The following is a 17,759-nucleotide window of genomic DNA, read 5'->3' as shown; positions in this document are numbered from 1 at the left end:
TATTTTAGTAAATTAATTATGACCTCAAGCCAAGTCTGTGTGACCAACAGCTCTTCTCCAGTAGAGCCAGTCACTGTACAAACAATAAACCCTTTTCCTCATACAGTGTGCGGAAATTCGAATGAAGCCACACATGGTCGAGCAAATAGCTTCTCATTGGCCAGTGAGAGATATGAGCTGCACTATAAAAACACTATAATCATTGGACCAGATCACTTCTTCCGTGTGCCCATGTTTTTTATTTCTTCATTACAATGAACCTTCTAAACATTCTGTGAGAAGTGGCTTATGGATGACCTGCTCTAATCTGAAGCTGGTTCGTATAACTTTTCTTCTGTACGTGTTTGCCTTGGACCATCCCTTACTGTAGCTTTAAGGGTAGAAGTTGCCTTAGCACATACCTTTTTGTTGCTCTCCATAGTGCCAGCTCTTTTGTATGCTCACCTGGTACCTTTGTGCCTGGAATTACAAAAACTTTACTAACTTTTGGGTGGTGAACAGGTTTGTCAAGAAAGATAAACAGCTGGCGGCGACAGTAGGACAATAGGTAGAGAAGTCGTTTAGTAATCAGAAGGTTGCTAGTTCGATACCCTGTCGAAGCGTTGAGCAAGACACTGAACCCCTAATTGCTCCTGATGTGCAGTGTGCCATCAGTGTAAATGTAAAAATAATGTGTATACACCCTTGTAAGTTGCTTTGGATTAAAGTGTCTGCTAAATGACTAAATGTGAATGTAAAGAAAATCAGAAAGTAGTAATACTGGATTTCAATGTGTCAGTTGTCATCCACATGAGTTATGCCTATTCAGCAGTTAAATGTCATCAATATAGTTCAAAGAGCAGAAGAAATAAATAAAACATTTAACAACATATCTTGCTTCATTTTTCCACAGGATTAGTTTGTAGATACAGGGCATTTTCAAAGATTCTTGAAGACACGAGGTACAACCCGACTATGTGTGGATAGCACCCCAGCTCTCCTTCACATGTGCATGGTTTGGCTAGGGCATCATGGGAAATCACCATCTATGTTACTGTCAAGGAAATCGCAAGCTCTCCTCTCAGTTCTTAAAATCATCAGCAGCAGCAGCAGCAGCAGCAGCAGCGCACAGACAGACTTCTCCCTGGGTCTCGCCCCTGTGAGGAGCAAACAGGAAGTTTGGCCGGGGCCCAAAGAGGGAGAGGCCCAGAGGAGATGAGAGCTGTGGCCATGCGTAGTCACTTCTCCCTGCTGCTCCTGGTCAACGTGATGACATGCGGCCTGGAGGTGTGTCTGGCAGTGGGCACCATCTACATCCCCCCCCTCCTGCTGGAGGCAGGCCTGGAAGAGCGCTACATGACCATGGTGCTGGGTGAGTAGCTGACAGAAGACAGAGCGAGTAAGAGAGCGAAAGAAACAAACAAACAAACAAACAAAGAGAAAAACAGCTTTATGTCAAAACATATAATTTAATTTACCAGATGGAGTTCTCATTGAGTACAAAAGTAGATGTTAGAAGTGACAGGGTGACTCCAGGCTTCCTCGGAAAACAAGCTGACACTGTGAAGGGGGAAAAGGAACTCTTGTAGTCGCTATAGTGACAGATAGGGTTTTATTGGTCATTCTGGAGCAAAACAAATATTAGATGCTATTGACATTAAACCTTAGGGATATGGATCTTATGTTTGGCAAAAAATTACATTTATCAATTTCATGTCTGGGTTTGTGATTCCTGTTGAAAGGGAGATGGTCTATTTTTTCCACAAAATGTTCCATATATAGATTCACAGTCTCACTTACTTGTATGAGTCAGGCTAACGTGAAGAGGCAGCTTAGTGGTAAACAGAAAAAACAGAAACAAATGTTGCTTTTATAATCATGGTCAAAGTCTAGCAGTTATAATCAGCATCTCATATGCTTCATCCTACACATTTCATATTATTTGTTGTGTTTATCACATTTTCATGATTGGGACTTGGTCGTAAAATAAAAGTCTGACACGTTGTCTCAAGTTTGCAGATCATTTCAAATTACAGGTTTGTGGTTCTGACAGGTCAAAACATAGAAAAAGCTAGACCTATACTTGAACTCATTCTAACTTCTATATTTATATTTACTTATTTGGCAGCAGCTGGTATCCACGGCAACTTTCAATTGAGGTAGCAAAACAATTGACCAAATGGCCCAGTGTTGTCATAAGTGCTGTATAAACTGATTTCATTTTAGCTCGACATTAGTAGCTTTTTTCACCCTGACTTTGTGCATGTAAGATAATCTCTTTTGGCCGTAATAGCTAAATACTCATCACATCTGTTCCCATAGGTGTGGGGCCTGTGCTGGGTCTCATCTTCGTACCTCTGATCGGCTCAGCCAGCGACAGCTGGAGGGGCCGCTTTGGTCGGCGGCGTCCCTTCATCTGGGCCCTGAGTGTGGGCGTGCTGCTGGCCCTGGTGCTCATCCCTCACGCCACCACGCTGGCTGCCCTGCTGGCCTTCCAGCGCCCCCGTTGGCTGGAGGTCTCCCTGCTTGTGCTGGGCATCATCCTGCTCCAGTTCTGTGGCCAGGCCTGCTTCACGCCAATGGAGGCGCTGGTCAGCGACCTGTTCCCTGGCGAGCAGGAGAGTCGCTGGGCCTTCACAGTATTCTCCCTCATGCTCAGCCTGGGCGGCTGCCTGGGCTTCCTGCTGCCAGCCGTCAACTGGAACTCCGGAGCAACAGCCAACTACATAGGGAGCCAGGAGACCTTCATCTACGCCCTGCTCACTCTCATCTTCCTGGGGTGTATGCTGAGCACAGTGATGATCCCAGAGGATTTGGCAGTCAGTGTGAATGCCAGTGGGAAGGGGAATGGAGGCAAAAAAAGCAGGAAGGCCTGCCACCGCTGTGCCCCACTGATGCCCTTGCTGGCTCCCCATCGTCTGTGCAGCACCGTGGGCAGCCTGTTGTCTGTTCTGCCACACTTGTGCAAGATGTATCGGGACATGCCCAAGGTTCTCCGCCGGCTGTTCCTGGCTGATCTCTGCAGTTGGATGGGGATGGAGTGCTTTCTGCTCTTCTACACCGACTTTCTGGGAGAGAGGTTGTACAACGGCCAGCCCAGTGCAAAGCCAGGGTCTAAAGGGAGGCTGCTTTATGAGGAGGGTAGGTTGGCGAAGATGGACATAGTAATCGCCCTTTGTTACTTTATACACTGCAGTTGCAAACATACATTTCATATTCCAGACTTGATTTGACTTTAGTAATAAAACCTCATCATTCAGAGGTTATTTATAGTGTAGCCTATAAAAGTCTATTAAGCAATAGTCAATTCCTAGTCAAAATGTAGATTTAATGGGTGTGGTGTCAGTTTTCACTGATAGAGGGTCAGTATGTGTACATGTCATGTGGGGCCAATGACTAATATAGGTGTGTGTGTGGTTGCTGCAGGTGTGCGCATGGCTAGCTTTGGGTTGTTCCTGCAGTGTTTGATGGCGGTTTGCTGCTCCCTGCTGATGGAACGGCTACTGGCATGTGTGGGGCCCAAGGCGTTGCTCCTCAGCAGCGCGGCCCTGCTGGCCTTTAGCACGGCAGTCATGACCCTCTCCCACAACACTGTCCTGGTCACGCTCATGGCTGCTGCCACTGGCTTCACGTTCTGCACTCTGCAGGTGCTGCCTTATACCCTCACCTGTCTGTATCACTCAAACAAACCGGTAAGCTCTCTCCTGCACTCTTAAATGCATCTTCTGATTTGCAATGTCAAGCATTGGAATGGTAGCACTTTACTTTACTCCTCCATCTTAAGACAAACATAAACATGTCATTAACACGTCATGACAGATGCAGTAGATATGACAGACAATGTCAATAACCATACATATTGGCAACTGCTGTCCTTAATAATGTATGATGTTATGACAGCTTAATAGCATGTGATATAAGCTATGTATGGCTTTGTACATCAACATCAAGTATAGGGAAGGTCATGTTTGAAATGGTTATGTTGACATGATGTTATGAGAGTGACAAGTGTTACCCATGACCCTTCCAAGACAATAAACAATACAATAGAGCTTACCCATGAAGTCAGCAATACAACAAGAGAATATTATGAATGTTCTCTTTCACAAACCTGAAGGTAAACTATATAGGATATTGCAGGTGTTCTTCCCTAGCACTGTGAGAAAACCTGCAAAGACCTGCAAGGACACCTCTTCCAACAGTGAACGACATCCAGCAGGCATGCCAGGCTTAGTGCCTACTGATCTGGTGGAGCCCTCTCCTTCCGCTTGTATCCTCCATTTACCCCTCCCAGAGATGGACCTGCCCCCTCCCAGCACCTCCAGAGGGATGTGTCTGGACCTGGCATTGCTGGACAGTGCCTACCTGCTCTCCCAGGTGGTGCCCTCCCTGCTCATGGGCTCACTGGTGCAGCTCACCCACAACGTGGGTGCCTACATGGCCAGCTCCTGCGTCCTCAGTCTGCTGGCGGTGGTGCTTTCATCACGTATTATATTCGACCATAAAGACATGGAGCTGCTTCAGAAATGCAGCAGTTGACATAAAAGTATGTCAGAGCAAAGATGTGAGGGGGAGACATTGCAGCATCACACCTGCATAGTCAGTCTACCTCAACAACAAACTGAAAGCTCTCAAGCCATCAAAGGCTTAAAATAAAAGTCTGGCATATGTATTGTCGGTAAATGTTCAGGATTCTGAGATTTTTGTAATATAGGGGGAGCCCATACCTCTTTTCTGAAAACCAAAATATACACACCCTTTATACCAGCTTTAAAACAAAACTACCAAATTATTGCTCTAAACCAAAGTGAATGTTTAAGTGTATTGTTTACAATTTCAATTGTCTGGCATTTGAATGGAGTTCAAAGGTTAGGTCATAGGTTTAAACTATATTAATGCAAAGTGCTAATATAAATAAACCCCTGTATTTATTTTATACTTATTGTATAACCTTTTCAGGTGTTGGATTATTCTATGAGATAACCTTGTTGTAATGCTGTTTCCATAATGATAGCAAAGGTGAACAAGAGCAATCCGAGATTTCTGACCTCCAGCAAGGAGGTACACAAATCCAGATCCGGATCATCCTGAAATTTGAATGGGGATGTCCCAGGACCAAGATCCACCTCTGGTGAAAATTTCAGACAGATCCGTCCAGTAGTTTCTGAGAAATCTTGTCCACAGACAGACAAACGGACAAATAAATAAATAAATAAATAAATAAATTAACGGACCCGATCGCATAACCTCCTTGCTGGAGGTAATGAAGGTAACGGTAATATACCTCCCTGTGTGGTTAACCTCACTCCAGTTATATTACCTGGAGTATAGTATTGTGAGACAAGATGTACATGTCTTGTTCATCACATGAGGTATGGTGAGATGTGGACAAAATGTTGGTGGGAATGACTACAGCATTTGGAATTTTTAAACCTCTCCAAATGCCTCCTGAAGGTGGGGCTGGATCTTCAACATGCTTTTTGTCCACAATTTCATTGTATTGTCTCCGGACAGCGATGTCCCATCTTGAAGCGCTGAAGTCACATCGCACCTCACAAGACTAAATGGAGGCCACACCGGTCCCCAGTCCTCTGTCATGCAGCCTAGCTGTGGAAACAAAATGAAGGATTCCTCCTCTTTTTTTTAATCCCTTTATCGATCAGGTGTTTTAATTCCAGGATAGTCTGACAATCTGATATCAGATATATATATGACATTGAAAATATATTCACAATGTATTTATTAACTAATTTCTAATGAGTCACCTCAGGAGAAGTTGAAATGTTGCCAGTGGTAGTTAACTCAGGAGAATATTTAAGACCATTTGTACAGCCTAGCACTTCTGAACTTAAGTGTGACTTTTTAAATACAGTTTGTATTGTTATTTTTTTCAGAGTTTGCTATGAAGAGATAAAACAGTTGTTTAAGAAACCAAGGAGTTAAGCAAGAGTTCAATGATTACATTTTAGTTCCCTGATCATTTACATTTCCTCTAATAGGCCCTAAATGTCTTACTATGCTGCTCAACTCTTTACCACCTCACCACTAGATATCAATACCTGACTGGCTGTTTATTCGGAATTTCTTTCCGGGTTTTTCTCTCTAAGGTATTTTCTGTTGTAGCTCACTCTAACTCACAGTGGTTTTGGAAAACGCATCTAGCGAATAAATGAGTTACAAATAATGTGTCATGACTCTAGGAGTAAAGGTGCATGGTATAGTTTTTTTTATATAGTTGTTTATAGTTGGTTTGCACTTTATTCACTGCTATGGACAATTTTGAACTAAATACTCTCTACACTGTAAACCCAGACAGTTCTACTAACTCATTAACATTATGAATTCAGTACTTAAAACCTGGTATTTAGTTGACCCAACCTAAAATGTATTCGTTTTCTGAGCAAGTGCAGACGTTTTAATTGTATTGGAATGTATTTGTTTGAGTTAACATTGCCTGATAACTCAAGAAATTTTAGTATCTGACGTCATCAACGTCGTTCAGAACACCATTGCAAAGCTCTTCTGATGAGAGACGGAGACAGCAGACTTAAGGTAGAGGAGTCGTTTAGTAATCCAGAGGTTGGAAGGTTGCTAGTTCGATTCCCCACTCCTCCTCTCCAAGTTTATAAGTGTGAACGCCTAAACTGCTCCTGATCTATAAATGCAAAATTCCTCGTAAATCGCTTTGGATAAAAGCGCCTGCTAAATCACAGATGTAGATGTAAATGCAGTGGCAACACTGGGAAGGCGGTCGACCAATGACACTTCTCTCTACAGTAAGAGCTTGCGCAAAAAGTTGGGACGTAAGGAAGATACCCTTTAAAAAACTTGTAAGGGGGTAATAACTACTTTGCGAAAGACCCAGAGAAACACAAATATCTGACAAGGCTAAATCCTTTACAATTTTGGAATAATATGAGTTCAGAGAACTCAAAAATTATGAAAATGATTTAAAAAAAAAAAATCAGTATAGCCGATGTATAATTTTTGAGTTAAGTTTAGTTAAAAAAATATATATATATGTACTCAAATTTTCTTATGTAATCGGTTACATCAAAAGTTTTGAGTTCTCTGAACTTGTTCAGGTTTACAGTGTATGTCTTGCACTGACAACCAATGCATTCTTGTGCACCTGGTCCATTTAGACACTGCAATTTACAAAGAGTACCAAGGTCACGGTGAATTTATTTTCTGCTTTTTACCATTCTGGATCGTCCTTCCTCAAGGACCCCCCAGGAGCAGTGGGCAGCTTGTAGCACTAGGGGACCAGGTCAAGTGAACTGTTTATCTTTGGTCAGTTTGTTATTTTGCATGTGTTTTCTGTTGGGGTTCTTAGTGAAGGAAACCCCTTGTGAACATGGGGAGAACATGCAAACTCCACACAGAAAGGCCCAGGAGATGGCCCACCTGAGCACTGAACTACCAACCACAATGTGCATAATCAGTCACTGGGTAAAATGGAATGTGGGGGAACTAAATTAAGATAGGTTAATCATGGTTTTGGCTTAACCTAGAACCTCAGTAGTAGACCAAGATATCAATAATAACAGTATTATTTTCCTAGACACATACATATGTATGATGTCAATCATCATGATTAAAACACTGTGATATTGGCTATAGGCTATATTATTAGTACATGTTGCAAGTGAATATGACATGGCACTGGTTTGTCATGTCAATGTTAGGATAAAGTAATTGTTGATTCTTGATCTTGAATGTGTTTATTACAATGAATCCGTACTAGTTACTGAATGCTAAAAGGTAGACATACAATCCGTGAGCATTCAGTAATTAGTACGGATTCATTGTAATAAACACATTTAAATGACAGCTGTAGGTCAAATGATCCACACAAGAAGTCAACCACTTACAGTTACCCTTTCAAGCTAACTGTTGTCTGCTGTCAATTACTGTTGGTGGACGTACTGCATGCGTAATTAACACAGAAAGGATGCCAGTAGGGCTGACCAACCCTTCATCGCCACACCCACCCATACCAAAGCAATGCTATGACAAACACGTTGCAAGAACTCTCATCTTAACGCTGAGACAATCTAGATATACACCCTGAACTTGAATACGAAGTGAATTGTCAACATTGTACGGATTACAAACGTAAGTAAAATATGTGGATTTGTGAAAAAAAGTTACAAACGATAGTGTCAATCGTGGCGGTGTTGTCAAAATGTTTAAACTCATCTATATTTCCTGAGAGCAAACATTGAGTCGAGGGTTGAACCAATTATATGTCTTGTTTTAGGGCGAGCCTCCGCCCGTCTAGCCAATAGGAGGGGCGGAATAGGATCCGTGCCTACAAGTGTATTGCAATGCGTGTCATGTGATGGGCCTGTGAAGAATGCCAACATGGAACCGTGGCAAGGACGATGTTTTTACCAGGCATAACACGAGGGAAACCTTCGAGACCGTGGATCATAATTTATCCCTTGAAGAGAAACACCTACATTTTGAGTAGAGGTAAAAAAAAAAAAAGAAGATCTGTTTTTGGTGTATGCGCATATTTCTTTCGTGGTGGTTGTTGATGGGGATCGGTCAGAACGTGGAATAGAATTTCGATGACCCTGTTGAAGGAACTTGAGACCAGTTAATATCTAAAGGAGTCGAAAACGTGGTCATGCACATGGCCTACGACACATGCATATGTAGTATGTTTCGCTTGGGCTTTAACATTAATTGCGAGTTAGCTGGTTTCTTCGCCCCTAGTGAGTTGAGTTCCTTGACATGCATTGACGTGAAACCGCCAGTAGTTTAGGTTTAACGCTGTCCGTTGTTGACCGTGTGCTATAATTTTGCATGGATATAGAAGCCAGATAAAATACGCTTTTAAATCAGCACGCCTACAAGATATAATGTGGCTTTGAATCCTCTGTTACAAATGTAACGTTAACGCCACCAGTATAGACTTTATGTGCCATTAGCCTATAGGTAACTAATTGACACCCAAATCACAAAGGTTCAATTTGTCTGTCTTTAAACAAATTAGGCAACGTATAGTTGCTTGTATGTTCTATGAAAACTACAAACAACAGTCCCATATGGCTTTGCAAGCCGATGAGGTCATGTAGGCCTTAAATTCAGTGGTAGCATTGTTATAATTTGATGTGCTTTTTTTGTCCTAAATTCCTAAAGTATAAACATGGTAATACGGAAGCCATTTAAGAGTGTACTTATGGCTTTTAATGATACACGAATGCCCAACAGATAATTCATCTCGTATGTGATTTTTTTTTTTTAGAGCCGACAAGGATTATTTCCTTCCTGGTGTGCTTTACCATCTTTTCCCCTTGGTTGGGACTTTGACAAATGGTCTCAGTAAGTGATAAAGTGGTGACCAGTGACAATGACTCACAAAGGGATGGTTCCCTCGCCACCGTTCCATTGAACAGTGTGGAAGGGAGCAAGAGCAGCAATGCCAGCAGTGTGGCCCTCTGCTCCAGTCCCAAGACCCCTGGGGAGAATGGGGTCCTTCTCGGCTGCAGCCCAGGGGAGCAGCAGGAATACAGAGGGGCCCACACCTCTACGCTCCATCTCTACCTAAGCTCCTCTAGTGCGGGCCGAGAGGACAAGCCGCCAGACTTTGGCCTGCGCCTGACAGATGGTTTTGCGCCCACACTGGAGGACATCGAGGAGTTCCTGCGTGAGAAGATGGAGCAGGTGAAGGAGGGGCGTCTGGGAGCAGCCGACAGCCAGAGCAAGGAGGACGAGGAGGAGGAGGAGGAGGAGGAAATGGAGGATCCCGAGGCGAGCCCCGTTCCTCCCTCCGCCTCTGCTGATTCACTGTCTCCGAGCCCACCTGCAGATCAGACGGTGCCCCCAGTCCCTTCCTCCCCCTCAGCTCCTGTGCTGGTTGGCTCCCCTGTGCTCCTCCAGCTGCAGCCGCTGGCCCCCAGCCCCCCCGGCCTGCGTGTGGCCCACCTGCTGGTGGGGGTCCAGAATGCCCAGAACTTTATGGTGCTGTCAACCCAACAAGGGCCAACATCCACCCTGTTCCCTTTCCCGGGCGGGCCAGACCAGAAGTATGTGAAGATCGCCCCCTTGCCCCTGACTGTGCGGGCAGTGGGAGTGGCAGGGGCCAACCTGGTGAAAGCCATTCCTCCCCGACCCCCCAGGCCCCCCTCCGAAATGTTACGCGTGCACAAGTGCTCGCACCCTGGCTGTGAGAAGATGTACACAAAGAGCAGCCACTTGAAGGCCCACTTTCGCAGGCACACGGGAGAGAAGCCATATCAGTGCAGCTGGCCTGACTGTGGTTGGAGGTACCCATGCCATGCTTACATTATACATTATTAATAGGCCTGTTCTGAATTAAATTTTGTGGCATGTGTGTATAGGGGAAGTTACAAAATACACAAAAGGCCTCAAGCCTGAAAACAATTATTTAAATCTGAATGCACAATTAAATGTATAGCCAACATCTGGTTTTGGGTTTATGTCTAAACCTTTTTCAGGCCGTAGCATACTATTATTACTACTAAATAGCATACTACTATTACGACTAAAGCCTATTACTACAACTAACAGTAATACCACTAATAATAAACATGTCATAATATGCACTAATAAGTGGATCTCCCTGTCATCTCTCTTCACCTCCCCTGCCCATAGGTTCTCTCGTTCTGACGAGCTGTCACGCCATCGACGCTCCCATTCCGGGGTCAAGCCATATGGCTGCACCTTCTGCGACAAGAAGTTTGCCCGCAGTGACCACCTGTCCAAACACACCAAGGTGCATCGCAGCCCTCGGCCCGGGCGTCTGGTGCGGGCCAGCTTCTGAGTGGTCTCTCGGGTCTGGACTGAGATTCAGGCCACTCTGCAGGCCTTGCCTTGGTGCTCCTCTGAATGGAAGCCCAGCAAAATGACAACAACAATAACGAAATGACAGTAACAATATATCTCCAAGGTGCTCTTGTATTTAAAAAAAAAGTCTGCATCCCCCTTCCTCTTATTTGTAAAGGGTAAACCAGATGTTTTAGCTTGTTTTGTTTTGCAGTGCTACAGCCAGCTAACTTGAACCCGCTTAGGGATGTGATGTTTCTTTTTTTAAGCTCGGAGCAGGTTTGTGAGTTACTCTTGGCAGAGGCATTTGCATTTGCATCAGCGGCCTGTCTCTCAGTCTGTCTTCATCTGCTAAAACTCAGCAATGGCAACATCTGTGAGTCTGAAACAAACCATCAACATCTATAACGGCCCTTAAAAACTACATTGGCTCTTTCATTTCTGGGACATGCTTTAAGCACAATCAGTAGGAAAGAGTAGAATTTTACTAAACACTTTACCGAACACTAATCAGTCCGCAATTATTTTAAACTGTTTTAGTGAATTAGCGCTGAAGGCACTAACCTTAAAATGATGGACTGATGGTATAGCTGGTTTTATGGTGCTCTGTTGAAGGCTGGCTTTGCAGAGACTCAAATCTGTTTGCCAATTCCAAGCTCCATGCACTACGAGATGGCAGAAACTTAATCGATAGTGAAAAAACAAGGCAACATGCCATGTCGATGCTTGTCTACCAGATTTTAGCTTAAGACCACCAGAATTAGTTAGGAGGTGGGTGAAGAACACATTAAATTGTATCATTGATTGCACTAAAAGAGAAATGCATTAGAGTACCTTGTTTTTTAAGGTAAAGCAACAAAGGTTGCTTTTACAAAAATGATCATCTCAACATTGCTCCAGTCTTCAAAACCATGTGACCTCTACTACTCATAAATAAGTAAAAATGGGTTTAGTTTCACAAATAAGCTCTTGTGTGACCGTCGGGTACGGTTGTTCAAATAAAAACTTGGACTAATGCACTAGTACACTCACCTTCTTAACATGCAATCCCAAGAAGTGTATTCTCCTCCGCAAGAACGTTTCCTCTATAGAGCCCATTCATAGTGAAAAAGTGCTCTTCAGCAGCTGTTGCCCGAGTGTCCTTAACCTCTTTATTGTCTTTGTTTTCTGAGGTTTCCATGTCCAAACAAACCCCCAGGTCCACCCTAAAGGTATTTCTTGTACTGTAAACTTTCTGTCCTGTCCGTATGCCTTCTGACCCTTGAAATCAGCACCCTGGAAAAGGCCATAATACTCTCTCTTTCTCATGTGGGATGGTTTTGGTAATGATGATGAACTTCATCATCTAAGAGTCCCAATCAAGTACTGTATGAATTATAAGCTATTTTTCTTTATTGTTAGATAATATCAGTGTATGCTTGTTGCATATGCGCCATTATGTTCTTTTATTGTATTTGTACTTTTAGTTTAGTCAATGTTAACGTCCATAGTTTCTGGTAGGCTGATAAAGACAGCTTCATTATGTACACTGACTCATGGTCTGGCAGCTGATCGTTTCATGTCGATATGAAGCTATTTGGCAACTTGTATCTGATTAAGCTATGTAACGGAAAGCTAGAAAATGTCAAGGCTTTTTTCTTTGCCTTGATGAATCATGGTTTTGTTCCCGGAGTAGTAGATGTCCTTGCCTTGCTGGGACTCCTTGAGGGAAACTGTTGTTAATCACTGCAACCTGAAAAGTGCACTTAGCTGATGGCAGGAAGGTTTTTTAAGTGTTGTATCTTCATAATCTCCACTTGGTCTATGAACAAGGTCTGTGTGATGGAGATGGAACCATGTATGGGGGCTCCTGGTGTCAAAGTGTACAACTGGACTGATATAGGAATAGCACTTTTAACCTATCTTAAAAGGTTCTGGATCGTTCATCACCATATGTTTGGGAAGAAATGACAAGAAGTATTCATGCGTTTACTCTACGATACTAATCAAAATGCTGAATGCAATCCCTCAGAACCTTTTTTTTTTCTTTGCCTTACCAGGATTGTGATGCTGCCCAGTTTAACTGTACTCATTAACAAAGCCATCAGATGTAGCCACTCTACTGTAGAGATGGTGAAGAACAGTATAGGTTCTATTTTTGAACATGTCAAATGCTATTTTCCTATGTATGATAAATAAAAAATGAAAAACACTTGCATTGGAAGGTTACAATTTTTTTTATTTTCGGGTTGAAACTGGTATGTGGTGGAGTTTTGACACACCGATACAATGAAGCTAGAATTTCACCAATGAATGCAACAGTCCCTAGCTTGTTGTACCTGTTGCATAACATAGAGAAAACGCAACTCGTTGGCCTGCTTCCTCAGTTGCCTTTCTGACACTTTGAGAACCAGCTCTTAACACGTAATGAAAATGTCGTCCAAGGACTGAGGCCGACAGACCTGCCTTGGTTCTTTTGTTGGTGAAGGAGGGGAAGAGCTGTATAGGTGTGCAAGGAGTTGAAGGCTCAGTGTTACAAAAAGAAACCATTATAATTGTGTTGTTACAGACTCCCTCTTTTGGGCGTGAATTATTCATACGATCACAGCTCAAGTGTCCTAAGAGTGCCAGAAAATAGAATAGAATGCAGTGGGTTTGAGAGAAGAGAATGCCAGTTTGTGTCGGACTGAATAAGTTGCTGCCGAGCAGAAATATGTGGGAGTGTTCTGTGTGATGTTGGCTGCAGGGAGCAAATGCACTGTAGAAGCCTAGCATGCTTGTTGGACTGGAATGTCTGGCTTTTTTGTGCCAAACTGCTCTCTGTATGTTTCATTTCACAGTGAGCTGGAAAAGGTGTGGCCACCGCTCCCTACACTGACCTAACATCAACCCCCACCGCAGCACTAAAAATACGTGTGCAGAGCCGTCTGAAACAGGTTCAAATGCATCCAGTCATCCCAGGGCAGAGGTACGACTAGATCTAGATCTGGAGAGCAGAGACAGGGGGTCTCTTCTTCCTCTTTTCCCAACAGCACTCAGGACGCTCCCTATGGAACCTCGGGTCCACCCTCCTCCCAATAGTTTACAGCTGGGAAAATGGGTCACAGAAAAGCCTTCAGGACTGAGTCGACATTTGCTTTTTTTATCGCTCTTCTTTGTCTTTTTTATCACCAGAGAGCCTCGACAGCTCCCTGGTCTGTCTGAACTCAGTAATTTATCGGTGCTAGAGAACAACTTCAGGGCAGCAAACCAGAGTCTATCTGAAGCCAGGGACAAGGCTATGTGTTCAGATGGCCCTCATGTAGTCTGATTACTGGTTTTAAATGTAGAGGTTTCCTTCTATGTATACACACTCACTCGTTACATCACTAGAATCAGTATTATTTACTCAAGACACTGCATCATACAAGGCAAAACACATCCACCAAGGATATGAATTTACTTTGAATGGACAGCAACATGATGTTGAACCTCCTTATTTAGTTATTTGTTCTCTATCCTGTCTTGTCTGACAAGAACATCTGACATTTTCTGGAGATTAACTGTCCACATTAACCACATTAACTGTCAGCAGGTGAGCTGCAGACATAAGTATTGTGTTGTTCTCCAGAACAGTGAATGACAAACAGAGTTGTGCATGCATAACTAGCTTTATAGTTTATACAATCTAAACAGTCACAAGTTAACAGTGTAGGCCTATGCATAACATGAAGAAAGTGAATATGAATTCCAAATTCGTCCAAAGAAAGTGAAATGACAGGGTCTTTCACAGGTTAATTACTGTATGAAGTCAGGGTTGGTCAGAGCAGGTGAACCGTTTACACACAATGAACCATACATTCCGATGTAATCAATGGGTTGTGTGTTAACCATGTCTATGCAGCGACTCGCCCCCTGGTGGTGCTGAGGTTAGGGATCTATTTACATTAGGGTGCATCATTTGCCCCACTTTTTTCAAATATTTTGAAAATCAATCTGTACCTAGACTCATTTTTTTACACTTTTTTCAAATATTTTGAAAATCAATCTGTACCTAGACTCATTTTTTTACACTTACTAAAATAACTCTTTGGTGACTGCCCCAAAATTGACAATTTTTAGTGACTTTTTGTAAATCTTGGATATCTCTGCAAATATTGAACATAACACCATATATTATGATTCATTTTAAAGGGTGATGAATGTAGAATCAATGTAGAATAGATTTTGAAAAATAATTCTCTCAATTTAAATTATTAATAAAGAATTTATGCTAATTTATGCGGCGATATTTCTGAAATAAAACACAAAATGTAGGTGTAATCTGCTGTGGTTGCCATCATGTTTGGTGACGGTCCATTCAAATTTCGGTCACTCATGACTGGTCACGTATCTGGTTACATTCTTGTTCTATTTCACTCAATCTTCGTTCCCATGGTACTGAAAATGTTGTTTACAGTTGTCCAATCACAAGGATGTATTTTATTTGAGTACCCAATCTCAAATACCATTGGTTTAGAGACGTTTTACCGGAAAAAATAATGTATAGATGTATAAACTATAAAGCTAGTTATGCATGCACAACTCTGTTTGTCATTCACTGTTCTATTTGACAGCTTCCTCAATCCCATAACTATGCGAAAGTGGATGTTTGGAAATTAAGAAAAATATAACTAGCCTACACTACATGTGTAGGCTAAACAACGGGTTATAATTTGATCACAGCCCCTAATGTCAACATATAGCCTACAGAATGTGTCTATAATAATATAATCTATTGTCAAAATGTTCAAAATAAAAGGATAAGGATGAGACAACATCCTAGAGATAAAATAATGACCAAAATGTATATCGCGATCACACAAACCAAACTGTTAATCAACTATAATCCCACACATGAGTTAGTTTCTATTAGTTTCTATTTCATAAATGTTTATTGTTTAGTGTTCACAACCAATGTTGGAAATTGAACTTGTACCCAAATTTAAAATGTGACAATACTAATGAAAAGAAAATCTGTGAAATATTTGCTGGATTGAATAATGTCTAAGGGGTCCACCAAGCCTCTAAAGTTGTTACCTATACGGACAAAGGGAAAAATCAGTTATTCTCAAGTAACTTAAAAAATAATGCATTTAGCCCTATGGTGTCAATGAAAGTTGAATATAAATGTGGCTATTATGCATCTTTTGATACCGGTTTTATATCACTTGCTTCATTGGTTTTTGTGATATTGCATTTTTGTCTAAATTTTCTGCATTTTGTCATCGCAATATCCATAAAAACCAGAGGTGAAGGTAGTCTCGGTGTCATAAAAATAGAACAGAACAGTTTACTTGTCCGTCAGGTCGCCAGGTGTTCAAGTGTTCTCAAAGGATTTCAGTTTATACAACAACAGTCAACAGGTCAGGTCAGACTCAGGTCAGATCGGGTCAGGTCGCCAGGTGTACAACAACAGTCAACAGACTTGAGTTTCATTAACTGGCTTTCACTGGTTGCAGTCTTTTCAGCTTGAAGTATCTTTACGTCTTACATCTTGTCACACAATTATCTTACATAGTCCAGATATTGTATCCTGTGGTACTTGTCAGTACTTTGTCACTATGGCAGATAAGCCATTGCAAGAAGAAAGATGGCAAAGCAAATTGTCACATTTTAAATTTGGGTACAAGTTCAATTTCCAACATTGGGGCAAATGATGCACCCTAATTTACATACTTCAAATGTTCATTTAGGAAGGTCAGAGGTAATGTAATTTCTGCAGCAAAAGGCCAATAGCACATAGATGAGGCCACTGAAGTTGGATGAAGATCTTCCATATTTCATGTATTCCCCCCTGCTTTCTCTCAAGTGACCTCAGCCCAGGACTTCAGAGCCAGTCACCCCTGACGGCATTGGGTGACTACTGGACTAGTGAAAGTGGCCTACTTAAAGCACAACGGCCTATATTTACCAGATAGTTAGAATAAAAAAAAGATAGAAGAAATGAATCATTTACAATATAGGAGTTATTTGACAGCTTCCTCAATCCCATAACTATGCGAAAGTGGATGTTTGGAAATTAAGAAAAATATAACTACACTACATGTGTAGGCTAAACAACGGGTTATAATTTGATCACAGCCCCTAATGTCAACATATAGCCTACAGAATGTGTCTATAATAATAATTATCTATTGTCAAAATGTTCAAAATAAAAGGATAAGGATGAGACAACATCCTAGAGATAAAATAAAGACCAAAATGTATATCGCGATCACACAAACCAAACTGTTAATCAACTATAATCCCACACGTGCAATGACCAAGCAAGCCGCAGATTTAATCCCCCACGCAGCACAGTAGTCTATCGCAGTTTTCCACTAGCAACGAAGACATCTCGGTGACAACGAGGTGTAATTTGTTAAATTAGCCGAGGAATCAGAAAAAATATTCATAACCACACGTAAATCGCAACTCTGGCTCGCGTTGCGCGGCTCATGCCCAGCCCCCCGTCTCCAACCTGCAGACGAAACGCGCCTTCAAATGACCACGGAGGGAGCTAAAAGCATATTTATGAAAGTACTAGCAAACAAAAAAGGAAGTGATCTCAGCAGTCTCATAATTTCCTGTTCTGAGAGATTTGTTCCTGTTAACAATTGCTACGGATTTCAAACATTTTTTTGTAGATTTGTTTACTCAAAAACTTGACCGCTGTCTTCACGGCGAACGCTAATGCAAATCTGCAGATCAGGAAATAAAAATGTAGCCATCTTAGTAAAACATACTTTTGAATCAACACGTTGGAATCAACAACATCGGCTAGTACGGTAAGTCAGGCTCCGCGAAGACGGGCAACTGAATTTCACGAGTCTGCCCACCGGGGCGATTATGTTGTCAAATTGCACCGCAGCTAGCTAGCAAGCAGTGTTTCTACAAGATGCAACTAGCCAGGGCTAGCTGTTTAGCCATATAATTTGCCTTGCAGTGCTATATATTCTGTTAATTTAGCCGGCTATCTAGTTCTATTAACAACTTTCGCACAG

General features: G+C 42.2%; 2 protein-coding genes across 2 annotated transcripts; both read left to right on the top strand.

The window, feature by feature from the left end:
- Positions 1-1,194: 1,194 nt before the first annotated feature.
- slc45a3 (solute carrier family 45 member 3) lies at positions 1,195-4,518 on the top strand (the record flags this gene model as incomplete). Its single annotated transcript, XM_080846075.1, has 4 exons — positions 1,195-1,351; positions 2,302-3,120; positions 3,406-3,671; positions 4,120-4,518. The coding sequence occupies 4 exons, from the start codon at positions 1,195-1,197 to the stop codon at positions 4,516-4,518; spliced, it is 1,641 nt and encodes a 546-aa protein (XP_080702201.1).
- A 3,496-nt stretch (positions 4,519-8,014) lies between these two features.
- Positions 8,015-12,925, top strand: LOC308371144 (Krueppel-like factor 15). Its single transcript, XM_080845940.1, has 4 exons — positions 8,015-8,097; positions 8,243-8,457; positions 9,236-10,256; positions 10,606-12,925. The coding sequence occupies exons 3-4, from the start codon at positions 9,304-9,306 to the stop codon at positions 10,772-10,774; spliced, it is 1,122 nt and encodes a 373-aa protein (XP_080702066.1). The 5' UTR covers positions 8,015-8,097; positions 8,243-8,457; positions 9,236-9,303; the 3' UTR covers positions 10,775-12,925.
- Positions 12,926-17,759: the final 4,834 nt, after the last annotated feature.

This window comes from Sprattus sprattus, assembly GCF_963457725.1.
Source record: "Sprattus sprattus genome assembly, chromosome: 10".
NCBI classification, from domain to species: Eukaryota; Metazoa; Chordata; class Actinopteri; order Clupeiformes; family Clupeidae; genus Sprattus; species Sprattus sprattus.
This window is presented reverse-complemented; position numbering and strand designations above follow the sequence as displayed.

Bases quoted from the DNA above. Each gene is read 5' to 3' on its own strand.
- LOC308371144 (XM_080845940.1), top strand. From the start codon at position 9,304: ATGGTCTCAGTAAGTGATAAAGTGGTGACCAGTGACAATGACTCACAA. The intron at 10,257-10,605 runs GTACCCATGCCA...CCCTGCCCATAG, and splicing joins TGGCCTGACTGTGGTTGGAG to GTTCTCTCGTTCTGACGAGC.